This window comes from Euprymna scolopes, chromosome 26, assembly GCF_053919585.1.
Source record: "Euprymna scolopes isolate OS-2025 chromosome 26, ASM5391958v1, whole genome shotgun sequence".
In the NCBI taxonomy this organism is placed as follows: Eukaryota; Metazoa; Mollusca; class Cephalopoda; order Sepiida; family Sepiolidae; genus Euprymna; species Euprymna scolopes.
This window is the reverse complement of record NC_136507.1, coordinates 76,713,192-76,733,496: the sequence shown is the minus strand read 5'-3', so window position 1 is coordinate 76,733,496 and position 20,305 is coordinate 76,713,192. Positions and strand designations below refer to the sequence as shown.

At 32.8% G+C, this 20,305-nt stretch overlaps 1 protein-coding gene across 1 annotated transcript in view; it reads left to right on the top strand.

Annotated features, from left to right (window-relative positions):
* The window catches only part of LOC145248204 (E3 ubiquitin-protein ligase COP1-like), a 105,958-nt gene that overhangs the window by 12,999 nt on the left and 72,654 nt on the right, over positions 1 to 20,305 (top strand). The window contains exon 2 of the mRNA XM_080110066.1: positions 9,765 to 9,929. Within this exon, the coding sequence (XP_079966192.1) occupies positions 9,799 to 9,929 (131 nt within the window). The 5' untranslated portion in view covers positions 9,765 to 9,798. The remainder of the gene's footprint in view (positions 1 to 9,764; positions 9,930 to 20,305) is intronic.

The window sequence follows — 20,305 nt, the reverse complement described above, 5'->3', positions numbered from 1 at the left end:
CAGTCCAAAATAAATGTCTAACAAAAAGCATAGTTTATCAAGCAACAATATTTGCGAAAGAAAACCCGAATAACAAGAAATATTACATAGGCATGACTTCCTTAGATTTCAAAACCCGATACTATGACCACAAAAGCACATTCAAAAATAAAAAACACCGTATAAAAACAACACAAGCGAATAAATACTGGGAACTCAAAGAAAGCGGACATTCGCCGGTAGTCGAATGGAAAATAATGAGACAAGCTACCACATGCAGACATTTAGACGACCCATGTAAATTATGCCTCCATGAAAAATTTGCTATCCTGTACTTTAAAGAACCTCAAAATCTATTAAACTGTAGGCGGGAAATAGCAAACAACTGTGTTCACAAAATAAAACTTACTCTAGGATAGCGATACAAAATAGCTTTAAAACTAACAATAACAATAGAAAACAAACAAATAAATAAATTAAATAAACATGAATATACATAAACGATCACACACATATATATATATATATATATATATATATATATATGTGCATTATTGTGTACACATAGGTATATTTATATGTATAAAAAAAAAACAAAAAAAAAACAGCCACCTAAAACCACTAACCTAGTTCTAAAACAGATCCTTTGTTTGATAAAATGCATGCCCATTGGCTGATAGGAAGGGGCGCGGTGGATACTAGAAATCCTCAACATATATAAAAACAAGAAGCAACAACAGAGTTCGCGCATAAGCCTGACGAATCCTATAGTTGGATGAAACGTAGAATATTCAGTGTAGCTTAATCGCCATATATATTTTATAAATTACTAACTAGCTCTACCTACGTATTGAGCACTTTTGAAGTAAATACTTAAAGTTTACGCATAAATCTATACTTTCGTATAGTAAATTTATGTGAATAAATGAAGTAGTTATATATAAAAATGAAATAAAAATTAGTTAAATTTACCAAAATGATCCAAGATGGTAAAATTAAAGTATATTATAAATATTAAAGAATTAATATTTATAAAGTTATCTCAGCCAGTTGAGTGAAAAGCATATCTTATTTTTCTTTTATTAATATTATTGGAATGTTTTCCTTTTTTCCCTTGTACACATTTTTGTGAATTTTTCCATGGATTTCTGCCTTTGGATTATTTTGGACCATCTTCCAATTACGGGATTTCTTTGGATTTTACTTGTGCAAATGGAAATTCAATTAACTTTCTTGAAGTTATATATTTGGATTTTACCGTCACTGGATTATTTATCTTTCACCAGACTATCCATTCACGTGTAATCACCTTCTTCTTCACCATATTCCCTCTGCTTCACTTTTTTGTTATCAAGTAAGATCTTTGACTTCCTTTTTGTTTCATCAAATACTTTTGCATGCAAAATCCGATCCCGCATTTTGCTAATTCCTACCCTCTGATGAGAAGGAAAGTATTTCTTCGAAACTCCGCGGATTAAGGACTATCCACTTATCTAGTGTTTCCTTTTCAGATGAAATATGTTTTTAACTCTTTTTCAAAGTGTTTTTTAACATGTTTTATTAACTGTTTGCTCGTGTGTATGTATGTATATATATATATATATATTTATTTATTTATTTATTTATTTATTTTACTATAATAATTAAATACCTACAGACACTAATGTTTCATTCTTTTGTGAATCTTCAGTGCAGGGTGTCACGATTCGAACTCGGCAACAGAAGACCTCTCTGGCTCGATTAGCAAAGACCGTATCCATTCGGCTACCATTAACCGCGTGAAATAACGTTGAATTTAAACATTTTAATTTTAAATGTTCTTTACGTCAATCAGACAGTGATCTAATCGTTATATGATGATCTATTAGATCCATTATATATATATATATATATATATACTTTTGCTAGTATATATATATATATATATACTAGCAAAAGTACCTGTCATTGACTGGGTTCAAAAACAGCCTACAGAAAATGGACTCTGATTTATGAAAGTATGATAGGTTATGAAAAGGAAGAGTTGTAAAGAGATAGCTTGAATTTGGGAGTATCAAAACCAAAGCAAGATATGATGAAAGTAACAATAAAATAGATAAACCCCATAATTTATTATACCATACCTGTTCACACTGAAACACTTATCACAATATTCTGGGGATCTATATTAAAAACCTTGTTAAACTTTGTGACATATTTCCATTCTATGAAGGTCAGGTGCGAAAGAACACCCCCATAATTTTATTATACCATATTTCTTCAAACTGAAACATAATTATCAAAATATTACACAGATAGATATGAAAAGTCTTTATTAAAGTTTGTGCCTATTTCCATTCTCTGGAGGGCAGGTGCGAACGCAGACCCCACAATTTTATTATACCATCCCTATTTAAGTTAAAACACACTTATCAAAGTATTCTTATGTACATTTATATCAAAAACACTTGTAAACGTTTTTTTTTTTTTTAATTTTTTATTTCCTTACTTTGTTGACCAGACGCGAACGCAGACCCCACAATTTTAATGAACCACTGTTCTGCTAGATCAAACATACCCATTCCTATGTCTCGATACATCTTCTATCATTATATGTAATCAGTTTTTTAAAATAGTTAACCATATAGGAGCCTATTTGTGAGCAGACACACACACACACACACACATTCAGCTTTATATATATATATATATATATATATAATGGCTGCACCTAATTGGTGTTATCTGATAGTGTTTACTTGCACTTCGCGTTTTCCATATTTTCTTGCATGAATGTTATTTTTTCCTGTTCTTAACAAAGGGATATAAGTCTGTATGGGATAATCTCCCTTTAAAAAAAATGATGGCTATACAAAAATAATTCTGACCGGCTTGCATTATTTTCTAGGAGTAATTTAAATTCTATTTATTTTTTTATTTTTTTTACAACGTTAACCAGTGTTTAACAAAAGAAAATGGTTAGTCAGCATAATATACTAAGTTTGAAGGATTGGAGCTATTAGTGGGGCAGGTTATCTCAATATTCCATAAGAATCTTTCACTTAGTGATACAAGCACCAAGTGAAAGATTGTTTCAGCAATCTGCCCCACTATATCGATTACTAAAATCCACAAACTTGCTACTTAATAATAGGGGGGAAAAAAAGAAGAGTGACAGTATACTTCACTTTTTAATTTTTTTCAAAAATAAAAACTTTAATTATTTCAGAGTCTTAATAGCTGAAACATTAAAAATAACAACCACAATCAGAATAAATTAAAAACATGTTAAAAATAATATTTATATTTGGTATTGTCTCCTCTGTCAATTTTTAGCCCCCCTCCCTCTTTCCTCAATTGGGAAGAGGGGATAAGAGAACATAGGAATGTAGATATATTACCCTACCATTAAAAGGTGCTGATTCTCTACAAATGAAACCATATCATATATATGTAATTATACTCTACACACAACTTATTTTAGAAATACAGTGTCCAAAAATTTTTGTTCAATTCTTGTCGGAATAACCTATTTGGATTCTTTGGACTTCTGTTCTCGCCTCATTGTTCGCAAAGACCTGTGATACAGTGCTTAGAGTACATGGAAAAATTAATTGTAAAAGTGATATTTTCCTGAAGGTTCAATTCTCAGTAGCTGACCGAAAAATACAATTGCTGATTACTTAGGATTTCTATCCAATCATGGTTGGCAAAACAAGAGCGTGCTACCCCCTTCTGTTTGAAATTTTGTCCAAATTCTTGAGTTTGACATGATATACCTGTTGAAGGTTGGTGACTAAAACGTTGTGAAAATGACACTTAAGATGAGAATAGTAGTCTGAAGAACGCAAATAATATGAATAACGAATCCACATCTCAAAAATTTAGAAACAGAATAACTTTGTTTTCCAAGTAAAACAGATAAAAAAATTTTAGATTTTATTTGGATGAGGACAATATTTACCTGAGAGATGGATTTGGCTTTAAGACTGTTTTCTGATAAAATGGCTGTAAATGTCACAAGACTTATCTTTGTGTGATTTATTTTTATGGGAAGAGACTTCCTGTCAGCATTGATGAACACAAGCAGATGATCATTTCCGAAGATATGTTATAACGTGTTATGCAAGAGCTTCACTACAATCTTGACATGTACTATGTTTCTTTCTAGCTTGTTGCAGTCATCTCTTCCTTAAAAACAGCAATTGCAAAAGTTATTGATGGCACAAAATCATTTGGTGTTTAATAAAGACAATTAAGACAAACTTCTGGGCTTGACCTTTACTCCTGATCTTAAATGGAACACGTACATCAAATCTGTTGCCAAAGCCGCTGGAAAAATGGTCGGATCTTTTTATCGATCCGGTAAATATCTCACTGCTGATGCTATTCTCTATCTATATAAGAGCCAGGTACGTCCAAGGATGGAATATTGTTGCCACATCTGGGCAGGAGCTGCTAGAAAGGACTTGTCCTGCCTTGATAGTTCAAAATAGACTTCGTAGCCTCGTAGGAGATGTCCTTTTCTCTTCCTTGCAACCTCTATCTCATAGAAGAGATGTTGCGAGTTTGTCTCTGATGTATCGTTATTTTCATGGAAGGTGTTCAACTGAGCTTCAATCTATGGTCCCCCCTCGCCAAACTTTCACAAGAAACACTCGTCTAGCTGTACACACTATCAATAATTCCCCCCACTCTTTATCTGTGCCTAAACCTAAACGTAGATTCCATGAACAAAGCTTCTTTCTTAGAACTGCACGCCTGTGGAATTGTCTTCCGTTTTCCTGCTTTCCGACTGACTACAATATGGTTGTGTTCAAGTCTAACGTAAATAAGTTCTTGATGAGCCGTTCTATATGAGTTATCAAATTTACCAAATTTACTAATGATTACTATATTGTCCACTGTCTACTGTAGACTCTTTAACCCTTATCCTTGAGTGGCCTCTTGACCTTGATAAGTGGTGATGCCTATGTAAAAAAAAAAAAAAAAAATAATGATTTGGGTTTTTTATTTTTACTTCTCTGATATTCAGTATAGGGATAGATAGCATCTGCCTAAAATTATGACTGCTCTCAAATAGTCCAGAAAAAAAAGACTTGATCAGCTTATCTGCTAAGTTTCTCTATTTCTGAATTTTTTAGATGAGGATTGATTATGTGTATTTGGATTCTTCGGACTACTATTCTCATCTTGAATGTTATTTTGACAGCGTTTCGGTCGATGTAACCTCCGACCTTCTTCAGGTGTATCTTGTCGAACTCTGAAATTTCGAATGGACCCTTTATTTACTTCACGGGGGTAGCATGCTCTCGTTTCGTCAGCCGTGACTGGATAGAGGTCCTAAGCAATTTGCAATTGTATTTTTCAGTCACCCACACTGAGAATTGAACCTTCAATCTTTAGGAGAATATTACTTCCCCAAATACTTTAAACACTGTGCCATGGGTCCTTGTGAACAGTTTTAGTAGGAATTTTGGAAGCCTTAAACCTATTCCAAATTGCCGAGTTTGATAAGATACACCTGGAGAAGGTCTGAGGTTACATCAACCGAAACGTGAAAATGACACTCAAGATGAGAACAAGTAGCCTGAAGAATCCAAATAATATAAATGTATCTCTAACTCTTTAATTTGTAACGGAATTTTCCACTACTTTAACCTTATGTGAAAAATTCTGTCTTTATTATTTTAATCCATCCCGATATAATACACAGTCCTGGATATGACCTTAAACTATATCTGATGGCTCCAGCTTGCGGGCTTCGGGGAGTGTGGAGCCACCCCTTAATTGCCATTGCTCCCAGATCCACTTTGACCCGGAGTGGTAGTACCTGTTAGGGTCTCAAGTATGGGTTAAGTAGAAACTGACTTGAAAAAAAACATATTCTATCATAAAATTTTTCTTCAAAATCACTGGATTCAGCATTAAATGACCTGAAAAGGGTTGATATGCCGTAAAACAACCAATCAACCCGATATAACATGCTACAACAGATCCATTATTTTATGATTGAAAAGAATGAGTTAAGAATATTCTATTATATACTTGCATGTCATGTCGAAATTAGTAAAAATTCCAAACAGTGATACAGTAGAAAAATAATTAAAAGAAAAGAAAAATTTTCAAGTTCGAGTTATAGTTTTATTATATGCTTTAATGTGGAAGGGTTCTCCAAATCCAGGGAGATAACTACAATTGATCATTTTGATAAAATAATTGTAATTCTTAAATCCATTTTAAAATATAAAATATGGTATTGTTATTATGGATAAATTTTTGTAAAAATGTCTAGTACATCTTCTACTGGATCATTTTTTTTTTTTGTAACGTTTGGAATTTATACTAATTTCGATATGTAAGTATATAATGTTTTCACCTGAAATGTGTTTGTTTCAAAATTCACTATTCTGCTCAAGCACCTTCTTTTCATATAAATCGTCATGTTAAGTTAACCTGCTGGATTCTGTTGTTGGCATTGGTTCCGTCTCTCCCCCAATTCTTTTCTGGAATTTAGGTCCACACATGAGGGACCACGTAAAGGGTTTCAATATCCAAAGTGAAATTGGATTTGAACACTGCATGCCGTGTTGTATCCACTTCATTATTGCCACCTCCCGTATTTGTTCCTTTTAGCTAGGAACAAAGTATCTGTCTGATACTACACTTCATCTTTTCTGTCCTTGGCCAGTGGAGAAATCCTTCTAGACCGAGGTAATTTTTATTTTTGTCATAATCCAGAGTGCCCCTTTTTGAAAGGTAGATTTGATCCCACATTAAAAACCAATGTTGTGTCTCACACTGCCCTTGTGGGTAGGTAAGTAAATAGGAACATTGTGAAACTATATAGTAGTGATGGGACGATTCCAAAATTTTTCCCGATTCTGATCCAATTACCGATTCCGTTCTAGATTTCTGATTCCGATTCTTTTAATATTCATAAATATTTAATTTGAGATTTGTTGTTCTTATTTGTATTTTTTTGTAAATTTTCAAATTATTACATAAACCCCCAAGTAATTTCCGGGTATATTTTTTTGTCAAATGTTTTCCTTGTAATGTATTGCAAATTGAAAGACGACAAAAGGTTTATTTTGATTTTAAACAAAGCCGAATTGTATCGGTATACAACATGCTACTTGAAAGTTTTCATAAACAGTTGAAAATAATCGATGATTGGTAGGTAAAATGAGAAGACGATGTAAGAACAAAATATAAACAATGCCCCCCCCCCCTTGTTAAGAATGAACTTCTAAATAATAATGTTACTATTTAGAAAACTATTTTTAACATGGAGAGGGCATTGGTCTTCGTTGTGCCTGCCTTCTATGAATGTTTAAATTTTATTTTAATTATATAAATTTGGTGGGTTATTAAATTGATTTGCTTCGCTACAGCAAAAAAAAAACAAAACGAGATGCAAACAGTAACAACTAGTGAGACATGTGGAAATTCCACAGGGGACTCATTCGTATGTAATATTTTGATGTTGGTAATCATGGCTTAGAGATGCTCTGATATCTTGTTGCTGATAACTCTTGTTTAACTGCAAAAGTATTTATCTAAACTAGCAGGCACGCCTGGCGTAGCTACATCGTAAAGTATGTTTAAATATGATGTTTAAATTCTTGCAGATGTCGTATATATTATTATAGTTAATGTTCTATTGATTTTTTATTTTTTATTTTTTTATCAAGTTGCGATTTCAAAAGAAAAATATATATCCATATGACTTTGGTGCATCAGTTTGAGTTCCTTCAGCTATAATCGAAACCAAAACCAAAATTTATGAAGAATTCTTGATAAAATTATTTATTTAAAAAAAAAATGGATCAGTGGAGTTCCATCAGCTATAATCGAAACCGAAACCAAAATTTATGAAAAATTCTTGATAAAATTATTTATTATAAGAAATGAGAATCCATAATTAAGCAACAGTCACTCAGGTGTAATCATGACACAAAATAAATAACACACACACTATCATATTAATATATAGTATTGTTAAAAGTCATAAAAACCACACTCCTTTCCTACTACTAACCCTAAGTATGGGTGGCAATACAAAAAATATAGCAATTACATGTGATTTTATAATTTTGCTGATCAACCTTAGAATTAGTGGTAAAAATTATTTAACTGCTTAAAGTTATGTACCAAAATGGGATTAGTTTACATTATATTTATATGCACAACTGAAGCCCTATTCTAAAATAACGTTTCAGTGTGCGCACACATAATTGCCTAAAAAAAGTAGAATCTCATGTTTTGGATATTTTAAATGTAAATGAAAGTGTTTTTAAGTTAAACTTTTCAGTGTGAAGGAAACATGAAATATTTCATAGGATGTGATGATCAGACAAAAACAGTGCCAGAAAAAAAGTTCCAGGAATGTTAAATTATTGATATTAAAGTGTGAAGTCTCTAATAGACACCCTATGGTCATTTATCAAATAGGTGCGAAAAGCTTTTAAAAATCTGATCTTCAATAAACTTCAGTAAACTCTAAAATATTTACTTTGCTTACAATAAAAACAAATTAAATTAGGTTTGGAGAGTCTACATCTGAGAATGTGTTTTCAAATATGCTTGGAATAACAATTGTCACAGCCGAGAAGGATTTCCTTGTGTCTAAAAAGGTGCTATAAAACTTTATTTCAGAAGAAGCCAATGACAAACACCCCAATGTACAGCTGCAGCTAACGAAATTTAACTCCCCTTGCCCAGAGCATTTAAAACTTTTTAATAATTATATGAACTCCTTTGAATGAAGGCACATAGACATTTAAGCAAATAGATGCGAAATGATTACAAAGGAAATAGGCCAATAAATAAAATAAATTAAACTCTCCTAATCAATGTTAAATCTGTAAATGAGATTTATAATCCATTCTGTGGCCCTTCTCAGTCTTATCTTGTAAAGGAACAACTTCTAATTAAAAAAAATAATTTGTGCTTGTTTCATTTTTATTTTCAAATTTTAAAGAATCTGTTTGGAATCGGGAATTAGACTATAATTTCTGTTTAAACACATGAAATTATGTTGCCATTTTTACCTAAAGGAATTATTTTTTTTTCATAAATTTTTGGATATACATGTGAGGCAATGCTGATCAAAAATATACCAATTCTGCTAGATTTTGATTTGCACTTTTTACTTTTAATGAGGTCTACACATACACACAGAAGTTTGTCCTTTATATAATAGATTAGCCTGGGTGCCTGGTGTTGTCCGGGTGTTTGTAGGTGTATTGAGCAAAAAAAAAAAAAATTGTAGTAGGCAGGCAGGCTCGAACCCATACCGCAAAAGAAGATAAGAAAGTAAAAAAAGTGACGTGTTAGCTGTTGCACCCATCGCCAAACCAGAAGTGACAAAGATTTAAATTAAGGCTTGTCAATCGAAAAGAGGGGATGACTTTCGAATATATTGGTGAAAAAAGCGACCTCCCTTCCCTGTAGAAAAGCGCCCAGTTGAGGGTGAAGAAATTAATGTTTTTGGCCAATTTTTTGAAGTTTGTCATCCGGATGGTCGCGCTTCAAAATGATACCGTTCTCGTGAAAATCTGTTGCCTCTGTCGAAAGTTTTTGTGAGACATACGTACAAACATATATACATTTAAAAAGACAGGTGAGATTTCTATTATTTCTTTGAGGAATGAGGCGGTCATTAGAGGTACAGGTATTCGAAGGAATGTGTGGTGACCCACCAATGGGTCCCTAATTGGGCACTGTGGGATAAGAACATGAAGTACTTTTTTTTTTTTTTTTTTTTTTTTAAGCAATATCTTTTTCTCTTTTTGTTGTAGGTGAGGACCCAAACTGCACTCTTTTTTTTCCAATATGTCCGGAATGAGTAATGCAAGTCATTCGTCCTCTACTCATTCAAATACTCGTCGGAGAAAAAGGCCTCATCCGCAGGTTTTAAGTGGAATAGTTGGTACATTTGAAGACAAGGATAATGACTACATTTGGTAAGTGAACCATTTTGTGTCTTATATTTTAGGGAGAAAAATAAGTGACCTGATAATATTAGGTGAGTAATGAATGAGTTTAGGTTTGAGACGGGAAATAGTCGTGTTATAAGTCATGTCAAATCTTGTCTCATCTTCTGTTCATCGTTTTTGTTCTGCCTTTTTATGGATTTGCCTATTTGACTTTTTAATCCTGTTAATTTTCTAAATTTTCAAATTAAGCTTAGAAAATAATTAAGAAAGTCACCAAATTTCTTTGTTCAAAGTTCATGCTAAGCACGCAATACATATTCAACTCTGACTTTACGATAACTTTCAATACAGTTTGCAATTTGGAGATGGAATTGTTTTTGTTGAGATAAGTGATTTCAATCATGCTTTTTATTTTAGATTTAAAATATTAACAACTCCATTTTATTTCAGTATTTAATTTGTGTATTTCTGTTTTATTAAATGCTAGCTTTTTTTTTCTAGTCCAATACCGGCTTACATCTTATCTCGAAATTACTTATAACGGCACCAACTTACTTTCGGAAGACTCCCCCCCCCCATCCCCCTTTTCTTTTATATCGTAAGCTTCTTAAAACGTTACTAGCTTAAGTTCAGAATAAAATCACGATTTTCTTTTTACGGTTAATTTCAAAAAAAAATGTTTTGAACGCTACTAACTCAACTTCTTTCAATACAGTTTGCAATTTGGAGACGGAATTGTTTTTGTTGAGATAAGTGATTTCAATCATGCTTTTTATTTTAGATTTAAAATATTAACAACTCCATTTTATTTAAGTATTTAATTTGTGTATTTCTGTTTTATTAAATGCTAGCTTTTTTTTCTAGTCCAATACCGGCTTCCATCTTATCTCGAAATTACTTATAACGTCACCAACTTTTTTTTTTTTTTTTTTTTCCTCGTACATATGTTTATTTATCTACCGAGTTGATTGCAAAAATAGATTACGAATTGTACTCATTTTTAGTTCGTGTGAGGGGAATCTATCACCATACTTTCCCTTAAACACGTCTGTTGGACTTTAAGTACAATACTTAATAGTTTTTTTTTTTTTTTTTTTTTAATGGAGAGTAGAAAACGCATTGTGGATGCGTTATCGGCAGCTCCTGTTACTCTCGCTTCTTCTTATTTGTCCCTCAGTCCTCATTTTTTAATGAGTGATTTTTCAGACAAAGGGAGAAGAAAAAGCTGTTTTCTAGGTTGGCAGTATTTTTGCGAACAGTTGGCTTAGATGGCGGAAATTTTCTGTTTCTATGTCTATCCTTGTAGCCATGTCACTAGTAAGGGTGCTGGAGGTAAACGTTTTGTCTGGGCTGACGTTATCCGCCTGATAGTCAGGGACCCGAACCTTGGATTAACCACTAAGGAGGCTGTCCTATCAGCAGGTGCAAAGTACTGGGGCTGCTGTATTGCCATTTGGTGAATGGATTCTGGACCATGCAGTAGCTTCTGGTGGGGCCTCTCGATGCCATACTAGTGGGTAATTGTTACGGCTTTACCTTATCATTAGCTACAAATAAAAAAAAAAATTCTTCGTTTCTTTTTCTCTCTTAATTTCCCCTCTCTGTCCTGCTCTAAGTAAATCTGACGACCTAGTCCACAAATTTCAAAATTTCATCATGACAAGTTTCAAGAAAAAATACACGATTAAACCCGGTTCTCCAACTTCCAACGTAGACCCCTACTACCATGTCTCCTTCTCCAACATCAGGGGTCTACGTTCTAACCTTCCAGAGGTTGAAACCCAATTACAGGAGACTAAACCAGACCTCTTATTTTTAAGTGAAACTGGCATTGGACAGGCTATTTCCCTAGAAGAGTTTGCAATTAAAGGATACTCTAACTTGACTTCTAAATCTGACCCCCAAGATCGCCATGGGCATGGAATATGTGCCTATATTAAAGATGGCTTTCCATGTGGTAGGGACGTCTCCAGGGAAGATCCTAACTTACCCTATATGTGCTTCCGGGTTGCTTTAGCTCTACGGCATTTTTATTTACTCTCTATCGCCCCCACAACAGCGGAGTTACTATCTTTAAAAGCATATCTGAGAAAATTGACCAAGTCCTATCTGCTTATCCCTCAGCTAACATTCACGTATGTGGAGACTTCAATGTTCACAACGTCGAATGGTTGACCCACTCAAACAAGACCGATGATGAGGGGAGGTTCTGTCATGATTTCTCCATTGCCTATGACCTCACTCAGATTGTTCAGGAACCCACCCATGTGCCTGACAATGACGGCCAGTATGCGAGCCTACTAGACCTTTTTCTCACAACTTGCCCTGAACTATGTTCAGTTTCTGTTCTGTCGCCTCTTGGATCTTCCGACCACTCTGTTGTATCAATTAAGATAAAAATGAAATGTAATAAGTCCCCAGACGTACCTCTCTATCGTACAGTATATCGATACACTAAGGCTGACTGGGATAGCTTCCGTACATTTATAACTGATCTACCTCTGCATTCCATATTTAAAAAGGATGTGTCCTCTATAGTATTAGACCTGACGGAATGGTTAATTGTAGGTATTGATCGTTTCATACCCTCGAAAAAGTTTCAGCAAAAACCTAACAGCCAGCCATGGTTCTCTCCAGAATGTGCTGCTGCCATTGCGCACAGAAATCACTTTTTCCACTGTTTCCAACGTAATAGATGTATGGAAACTAAAGCCGCTTTCAGGACTGCCAGCAACCATTGTAAGAAAGTAATAAAGAGCGCAAGGTGGTTGTATGCTCAATCTGTTAAGTCCAAAGTAGCTGAGCAGCGGCTTGGTTCCCACCAGTTTTGGCAAATAGCAAACAGAATTCTGAACAGAAGCGTGTGCTCCATCCCAACTATCATCAATGGACCTGAGGTAATCTCGTCAGCATCAGAAAAAGCCAAACTCTTTGTCAAGAACTTTGCAGCTAATTCTACCTTTTGCGATCAAGGCCGCCAACCCCCAATATTTCCTCCTGTATCTGAAAACACACTATGTGATATACGTATATCTGTACGTGATGTTGCCAAGCTAATCAAAAACCTTGATTCCAGTAAAGCAACTGGCCCGGACGGTATTCCAATTATAGTACTCAAAAAACTTCAACCTGAACTAGCGCCCATACTTACAAAACTATTTAAACGTTGTCTTAAGGAGAATTGCTTCCCATCTCCCTGGAAAATTTCATCAGTATGCCCTGTATTTAAGAATTCAGGTGATCGCTCATCTCCCTCCTAGTACAGGCCAATAAGTCTCCTGTGCGTCATGAGTAAGTTGCTGGAATCTGTGTTAAATACAGAAGTAATCAACCATCTCAACAAAAATAACCTTCTTAGTGACACTCAATATGGTTTCCGTTCTGCTAGATCTACAGCAGATGTGCTTACAGTTATCTCATAGGATTAGCAAATCTCTCGACGGAGGCAACCTTTCTAGGGCAATTGCTCTTGACATATCTAAGGCCTTTGATAGGGTATGGCATAAAGGTTTACTTCATAAGATCTCTAGCTATGGTATAGCTGGAAATGTCTTCTCAATTATTAAATCATTTCTTTCTGATAGGTTCATAAGAGTAGTAGTTGAGGGGCAAAAATCAGAAGCCCACAGTATTAATGCCGGTGTCCCTCAGGGGTCCATCCTGGGCCCAACTCTTTTCCTGATCTACATTAATGATCTTCCAAATCACATCCTTACATCATTTGTAGACATTTATGCTGACGACACTACCATTTATGGTAGCACATCTAAGACAGTAAACGACCAAGTTCTCTCCAATTCTCTCTCCTCTGATCTTGAGCATGTAGTACAATGGGGAAAGGAGTGGCTGGTTACTTTTAATGCATCTAAAACCAAGCTTCTCTCTTTACATCATCAACATTCTGATCCCCATCTGGCATCAATTGAAATGAATGGCTCTCGTCTTCAGGAGGCCTCAAGTTTTGACAAGCTTCTGGGCTTGACCATTACTCCTGATCTTAAATGGAACACGTATATCAAATCTGTTGCCAAGGCCGCTGGAAAAATGGTGGGATCTTTCTATCGATCCAGTAGATATCTCACTGCTGATGCAATTCTCTATTTATATAAGAGCCAGGTACGTCCAAGGATGGAATACTGTTGCCACATCTGGGCAGGAGCTGCTAGAAAGGACTTGTCCTGCCTTGATAGAGTTCAAAATAGACTTCGTAGCCTCGTAGGAGATGTCCTTTTCTCTTCCTTGCAACCTCTATCTAACAGAAGAGATGTTGCGAGTTTGTCTCTGATGTATCGTTATTTTCATAGAAAGTGTTCGACTGAGCTTCAATCTATGGTCCCCCCTCGCAAAACTTTCACAAGAAACACTCGTCTAGCTGTAAACACTATCAATAATTCCCCCCACTCTTTATCTGTGCCTAAACCTAAACGTAGATTCCATGAACAAAGCTTTTTTATTAGAACTGCACGCCTGTGGAATTGTCTTCCGTTTTCCTGCTTTCCGGCTGACTACAATATGGTTGTCTTCAAGTCTAACGTAAATAAGTTCTTGATGAGCCGTTCCATATAAGTTATCAAATTTAACAAATTTTCATTACTAATGATTATTATATTGTCCAATTTCTACTGTACACTCTTTAACCCTTATCCTTGAGTGGCCTCTTGGCCTTGATAATGTGGTGATACCTATGAAAAAAAAAAAGAAAAAGTCCAATGTGAACAAGTTCTAATTGAATCGTCTCCCTAAGTAATCCAAGTTACAAAATTCCTACTGTTTACTATGCTAAAATCACAATGACTAATGTATACCTATTAACCCTTATCCTTGAGTGGCCTCTGGGCCTTGATAAGTGGTAACACCCATGTAAAAAAAAAAAAAAAAAAAAAAAAAACTGTCGACAACATCGAATGTATCTTTTCTCTATTCACAGGGGATGACTCCTTGAGTTAATACTATCAACAAAATGAGACCCCCCCCCCCTCCAAAAAAAAACAACCAGTGTCTTCTATGAATATAGTAATGCCTATTGATCATAAAAACACTGGATATTTCAAGATTTCAAAGTAGTTCTATTAAAATGGTGATATTTTACAAATCAAAACGCTTCAAGTCCTCAAAAGATCACCATTTTGTTTGGAAATGAATATCCTTTCACATGCTTTAAGAAATTCAAATCTATATGATATATTTGAAGAGTTTTTAGGAAAGTAATGATAAAAATGTTAATGCTATGAAACGGCCATTTTTGTTAGATTTCCCCCCCCCCCCCCCCCGGTGTGCTCAGAAGCTTGGTACCAATTCCCTATGAAGAATTTTGTTATGAAATTTGGAAAACAATTAGAAAAAACATCAGTCTCCCTTATCGTCAGGGTATGAAATAAACTGGTCCTTTTTTTTTTTTTTTTTTGTCATAAAAATAAAATTTCAACACAACGTATTTCGTACATTTTTAAAAAAATATTTTTCATACCCCAAGTAATAAGTAAATTAATGTTATTTTTATGTGTGGAAATTTTAATTGTGTTTTGATTTCTCTTTTGGTACCATCGGTTTTTAATTAGCCTACCTCCCCTTAATTTTAACCAGTTTTCAGCAAAAGTAAACAATTTGAATAGCAGCACTAATGATTGTAAGCTAGTCAGCAGCTGTTGTTGTCTGTTAAGTGATGAGTTTTGGTGAACTGTTTAACAAAAAGACAAAACTTTTTTTGTCTTAAATTAATATTTGATTCTTTTATAAAAATTTCCTTAAAGAAATATAGGTTTTCAAATATATTTAACTTTCATACTTGTAGTAATAAATGACTTTATAGCTGCCAATTAAAAAGAAACAAGATTCTACTCTTTTAGAAAATTATGTGAATACCCTAAAAAAAAAATTAGAAAAAGAAAAATGACAACAAAAATAATTTAGAGTAGAAGGGAATCATTTTCGCCTATAAATTTAATGTGTAATCATCCCTCCTTCCAGAATATTATTGCCTTTTAAAATGATTAATACTCCAAATTCTTTTGATATTTTTCAATTGCAAAGGTAGTATATAATATATATATATATATATATATATATATATATTAGTGTTGGGACGATTCCTAATTTTTATACGATTCCGATTCCAGGAAAATATTGATTAACGATTCCGATACCAAGTACGATTCCGATTCCTAGGGAATTATTGTTTTGAAATATACCAGGTAGTTTTATACTTATCGTCGGTAGTTCCCAAATATGTTCCCTAACTTTAGAAGAGATATTTTATGTCTACACCATCGTGTTTTGGTTTAAATAAAATTATTATATAGTAAACTAAACAGAAAAATTAGCAAAATTTATTTTAGAGAAAATTTATTTTACTTAATTGGAATACAGAAAAAAAACAAAGAAAATAGAATTTATCCTTCAGAGCAAAAACAAATAAAATAGAATTTATATAACAGAACAAAAACAAGAAAATTATAGAATAAATTAACACGATTCATTATTTTGGTCCTCATAATTTACAGATTTAATGAATTAAATAAAAAAATATAGCAGAAGAGAAAGAAAATATATACTAATTAAATATAAAAAAAGATAAATATTTAATTTAATAATTTATAAATGAACGTGCGCAATGAAAAAAACAATATACCACGTGACATGGCGCTGTAGATACAAAATAACCCTTCCAAAGTTAACGACCATATTTGAGAAATACCATTAATCGAAAGTTTTTGTGTTTTATACCAAAAGGTAGGTATAGCGAAAAGTTACAAGTAAAGGAATTTCAAAAACGATTTTTTGTTTGGCTATTGATAGTTGTATTTGTGACGGCAGTTCTTCAGACCTCCATAATTCACAAAGAGTAGTTAACACCTATTGTTTTTTCTTACTTTTTCATTACTTTTACACGTTGTTGCTAACGTGAAGAATAAGTTTAGCCAAACTAATTTTGAAATAGGGTATATCAAAGGAACACATATAAAAATGATACCACTATAAAAAACAAATGAAATACTAGATAAAATTGAGCAAAAATAGTTACCAAAATTACAGAAAAAGATAAAACAAAACAAAAAATGGTGAAGTTTGTTGAGTGAAATGAATTATTGAAAGAAAATTAATTGAACTAATAGAAATGTTAAATAAAAAAAATGTCACATTTCAATATTTTTTTAATAATTAAATTCTCAGGGTTGTCGAAATTAAAAATTAAGTGATTTTTTTAATTAGACTTCTTTCGAAGCTTGTTACCTTGAAAAATACATTTTAAACCCTGTTTTTTTTTTATAAATAAATTGAAAAAGAAAACGCAATTAAAAAAATTTAATTGATAATTGAAACTTTAAAAACATTAAACATTGAAAAATTACTTATCTCACAAATTAACGTCCAATAAAGTAGATCCAGTCTTCATACAGGAATTCGGTTATAATAAATATATCTTTCCCAAACTTAAAAATTAAATCTTTTTTTTTTGGAGAGAGAGTGCTTTAAAATCGCCGGGGAATGCCGCCTAAGATTTTAAAGAAGTAAATTTTAGGAGTTTAGTGCCTTTCAAAGACGGTTATCATAATTTATTATCATCCTTTAATTTCCTTTTTTCCTCCCCCACACCTTTCCATGTGGTTCAGTAGTTAACCAGTGCTCCTGTTGCTGTCAGTCAGCTATCTTTACCTAAGTTTTAATTTCTAGTTAAAAGAATTTTTCATGAATAGAATCAGCATTTTTAAAAATTATTTTTTTAGTTGTATATATTGTATTTACTTTTTGAAGTTAAGGAAGGTTAAAAAAATTGGTGACTTAGGCAAAAAAAAAAAAAAAAAGACACTGCGATTTCGACCCTCACTAATAAAACTGCTCTGAGTGACTAGTTGGTAATTTTTTGTTCCTTTTCTTTTTTATTTTGCTCCTCCAATTCATTTGGATGCTTCATAGTTAAATGTTTTAACATGTTGGTTGTGGTCATGTTAGATGGTTTTGTTCCTTGCGATATTTTAATTTGACAGACTTTGCAAATGGCTTTCAACTCATGATCTTCATCAACTTCAAAAAGTTTCCATGCAAGACTTTTTTTGGAATTTGAGGCCATATTAGAAAATTCAGTTTATCTGTAAACAAATAAATTACTATTAAATTTTGTTTTAAAGCTAGTCACTTATTTGGATAATTAATTGAAAATAATCCGCTAAAAAAGACAAAAAGAAAAAAATATAAAGGGATGGAGCGGTAAATTGTACCAACCATTAGTTAACAAAAAAAACTTATAGAATTTAATTTTTGAAACCAATGTATAGAAGTTTACATAATGAAATGCAAATATGCATTTCTTTTGAATTTTTTTTTTTTGGTTGACTGTGTTCAATTCACACATGGTTGATGCGGTTCAATATTGCTAAACTATAAGTCTTAAGTAAAATTCTATTTATAAATACTTTTTAAAATGAAATTATTTAATTAATCATAAATATCATTTAGACATAAAAATTAATTGATTACAACACCTTTTAAAAAATATATATTAATTTCTTTTTCGTTCGGCAAAAAACTGCGTCAAACACTTTTTTTTTAATTTTCAATTTAAAATTGTAGAAAAAAGATTATATTATTCTGCTTTTAATATAATCAAATTCAGGGTTTTATCTTTCTGTAGAAAAAAAATTAAAAAATGGATTTTATTTCAATAAAATTTAAAAAAAAACAACTTGACTGAATTGAATTAATTACCCTTAAATTAACGAAGGGGTTATTTAATAACTTTAGGTTTGGAAGAGATAGGTATGGGGTCGGTTTTTTTGAAACTTCAAAAGAAGCCGACTACTGTCCAAATTTTGCGAAATAATACAATGTGATCGATTTCATTTTAGAGATATTTCTTTCAAAAGCTTTCTTTTAAAAAAAGAAAAAAATTTATATTCTATTAAACCTTTTACTGTTTAAATAATTTGACTTTGCTCGTTTTAAGAAAATATAAGTTGGAAAAGCATTTTCATTCACTATTAGATTTGTCAGTAAAAAAAACAGTCGCCAAAAAGATAAGCGTTTTTTTTTTTTTAATTTTTACTCACAATGTAGAGCCCTGCATAATTCTTTTCAAGTTAACTCTTTTGTAGTTTTGATCACAATAGATCTGAATGAATGAACCTTGTAAGGGAGGGGACACTAAGCATTGCCCTGTTAATAATGAATTTCTTTGGTTTCTTTTTATAACATGCTACATTTCTCTCTTGCAGTTAGAAATATCAGGAATTTTTTTTCTTTTTTTCAACATCAGACTAAAAGAATCGTAATGAAGGAATCGGAAAATTAAGGTATTTTTTAACGATTCCGATTCCGATGCCTCCCAAAATACACGATTCTTACGATTAACGATTCTGATTCCGATTAATCGTCCCACCACTAATATATATATATATAAATAAAAATGATGCTACACTACATCTAGGTCCTGGATATGACCTTAAACTAGATCCGATGGTGAGGCCGCAGCTTGCGGGCTTTGGGGAGTGTGGAGCCACCCTTTAATGCCATTGCTCCCAGGTCCACTCTGACCCGGAGTGGTAGTACCTGTTAGGGTCCCAACTATGGGTTAAATAGAAACCGACTAAAAAAAAAAAAATATTCTATTAAAAAAATTTATCTTCAAAATAACTGGATTCGGCATTAAATAACCTGAAAAGGGTTGATATGCCATAAAACAATCGACCAACCACTAAATTTAGGTGTGAGTGACCAGCCCATCTCTTAAAAGTGCCTCCCTTGAATCTGCCATACTATTAATCTTAAATCTGAGTGACAAGTCTGAATGGCATCTACTTGAAAAAAAAACAAACAAACAAAAAAACCCTTTTCATAACTTGATCATTTACCCTAAGTCCAAGTGGCAAGCCCCCATTGTACAAGCCGTCTGAAAAGCATTCATAATTGTCTAAAAAAAAAAACAAAAGAAAAAAGACTCTGCACCCCCTAAAAAAATGCACCCTATTTGTCTCTTGTAGAAAAATAAATTAGCTGCTTTAAAATGATAAAATGGCCTGGAAATGGAGTAGTTTACATTAAATTTATATGTAAACCTAATTCACCACTCTAGAATAACTTTTTTTTTTGCTGCCAAGTTTTCAGGGTGTTTACACATAGTTGCCTTTAGTTCTACCACTAACCCAAATTGTGAGTGGTAAGCCTCTTCCAACAAAGATTCTCTTAAAAAAAACAATTGTCTAAAATAATAATAAAAGAAAAACTCACAGAATTTATTTCGTATGGGAAAAAATGGTTAAGTACCTTAAAATGTTAGAATGGCCCTAAAATCTAAGATTATTTTACATGAAATTTTTATATATATATATATATATATAATTTTTTTTTTTTTTTTTTTTTTTTTCCTAACATTTTTCTGTGTTCATATACTTGCCTTAAAAAAAAAAGGA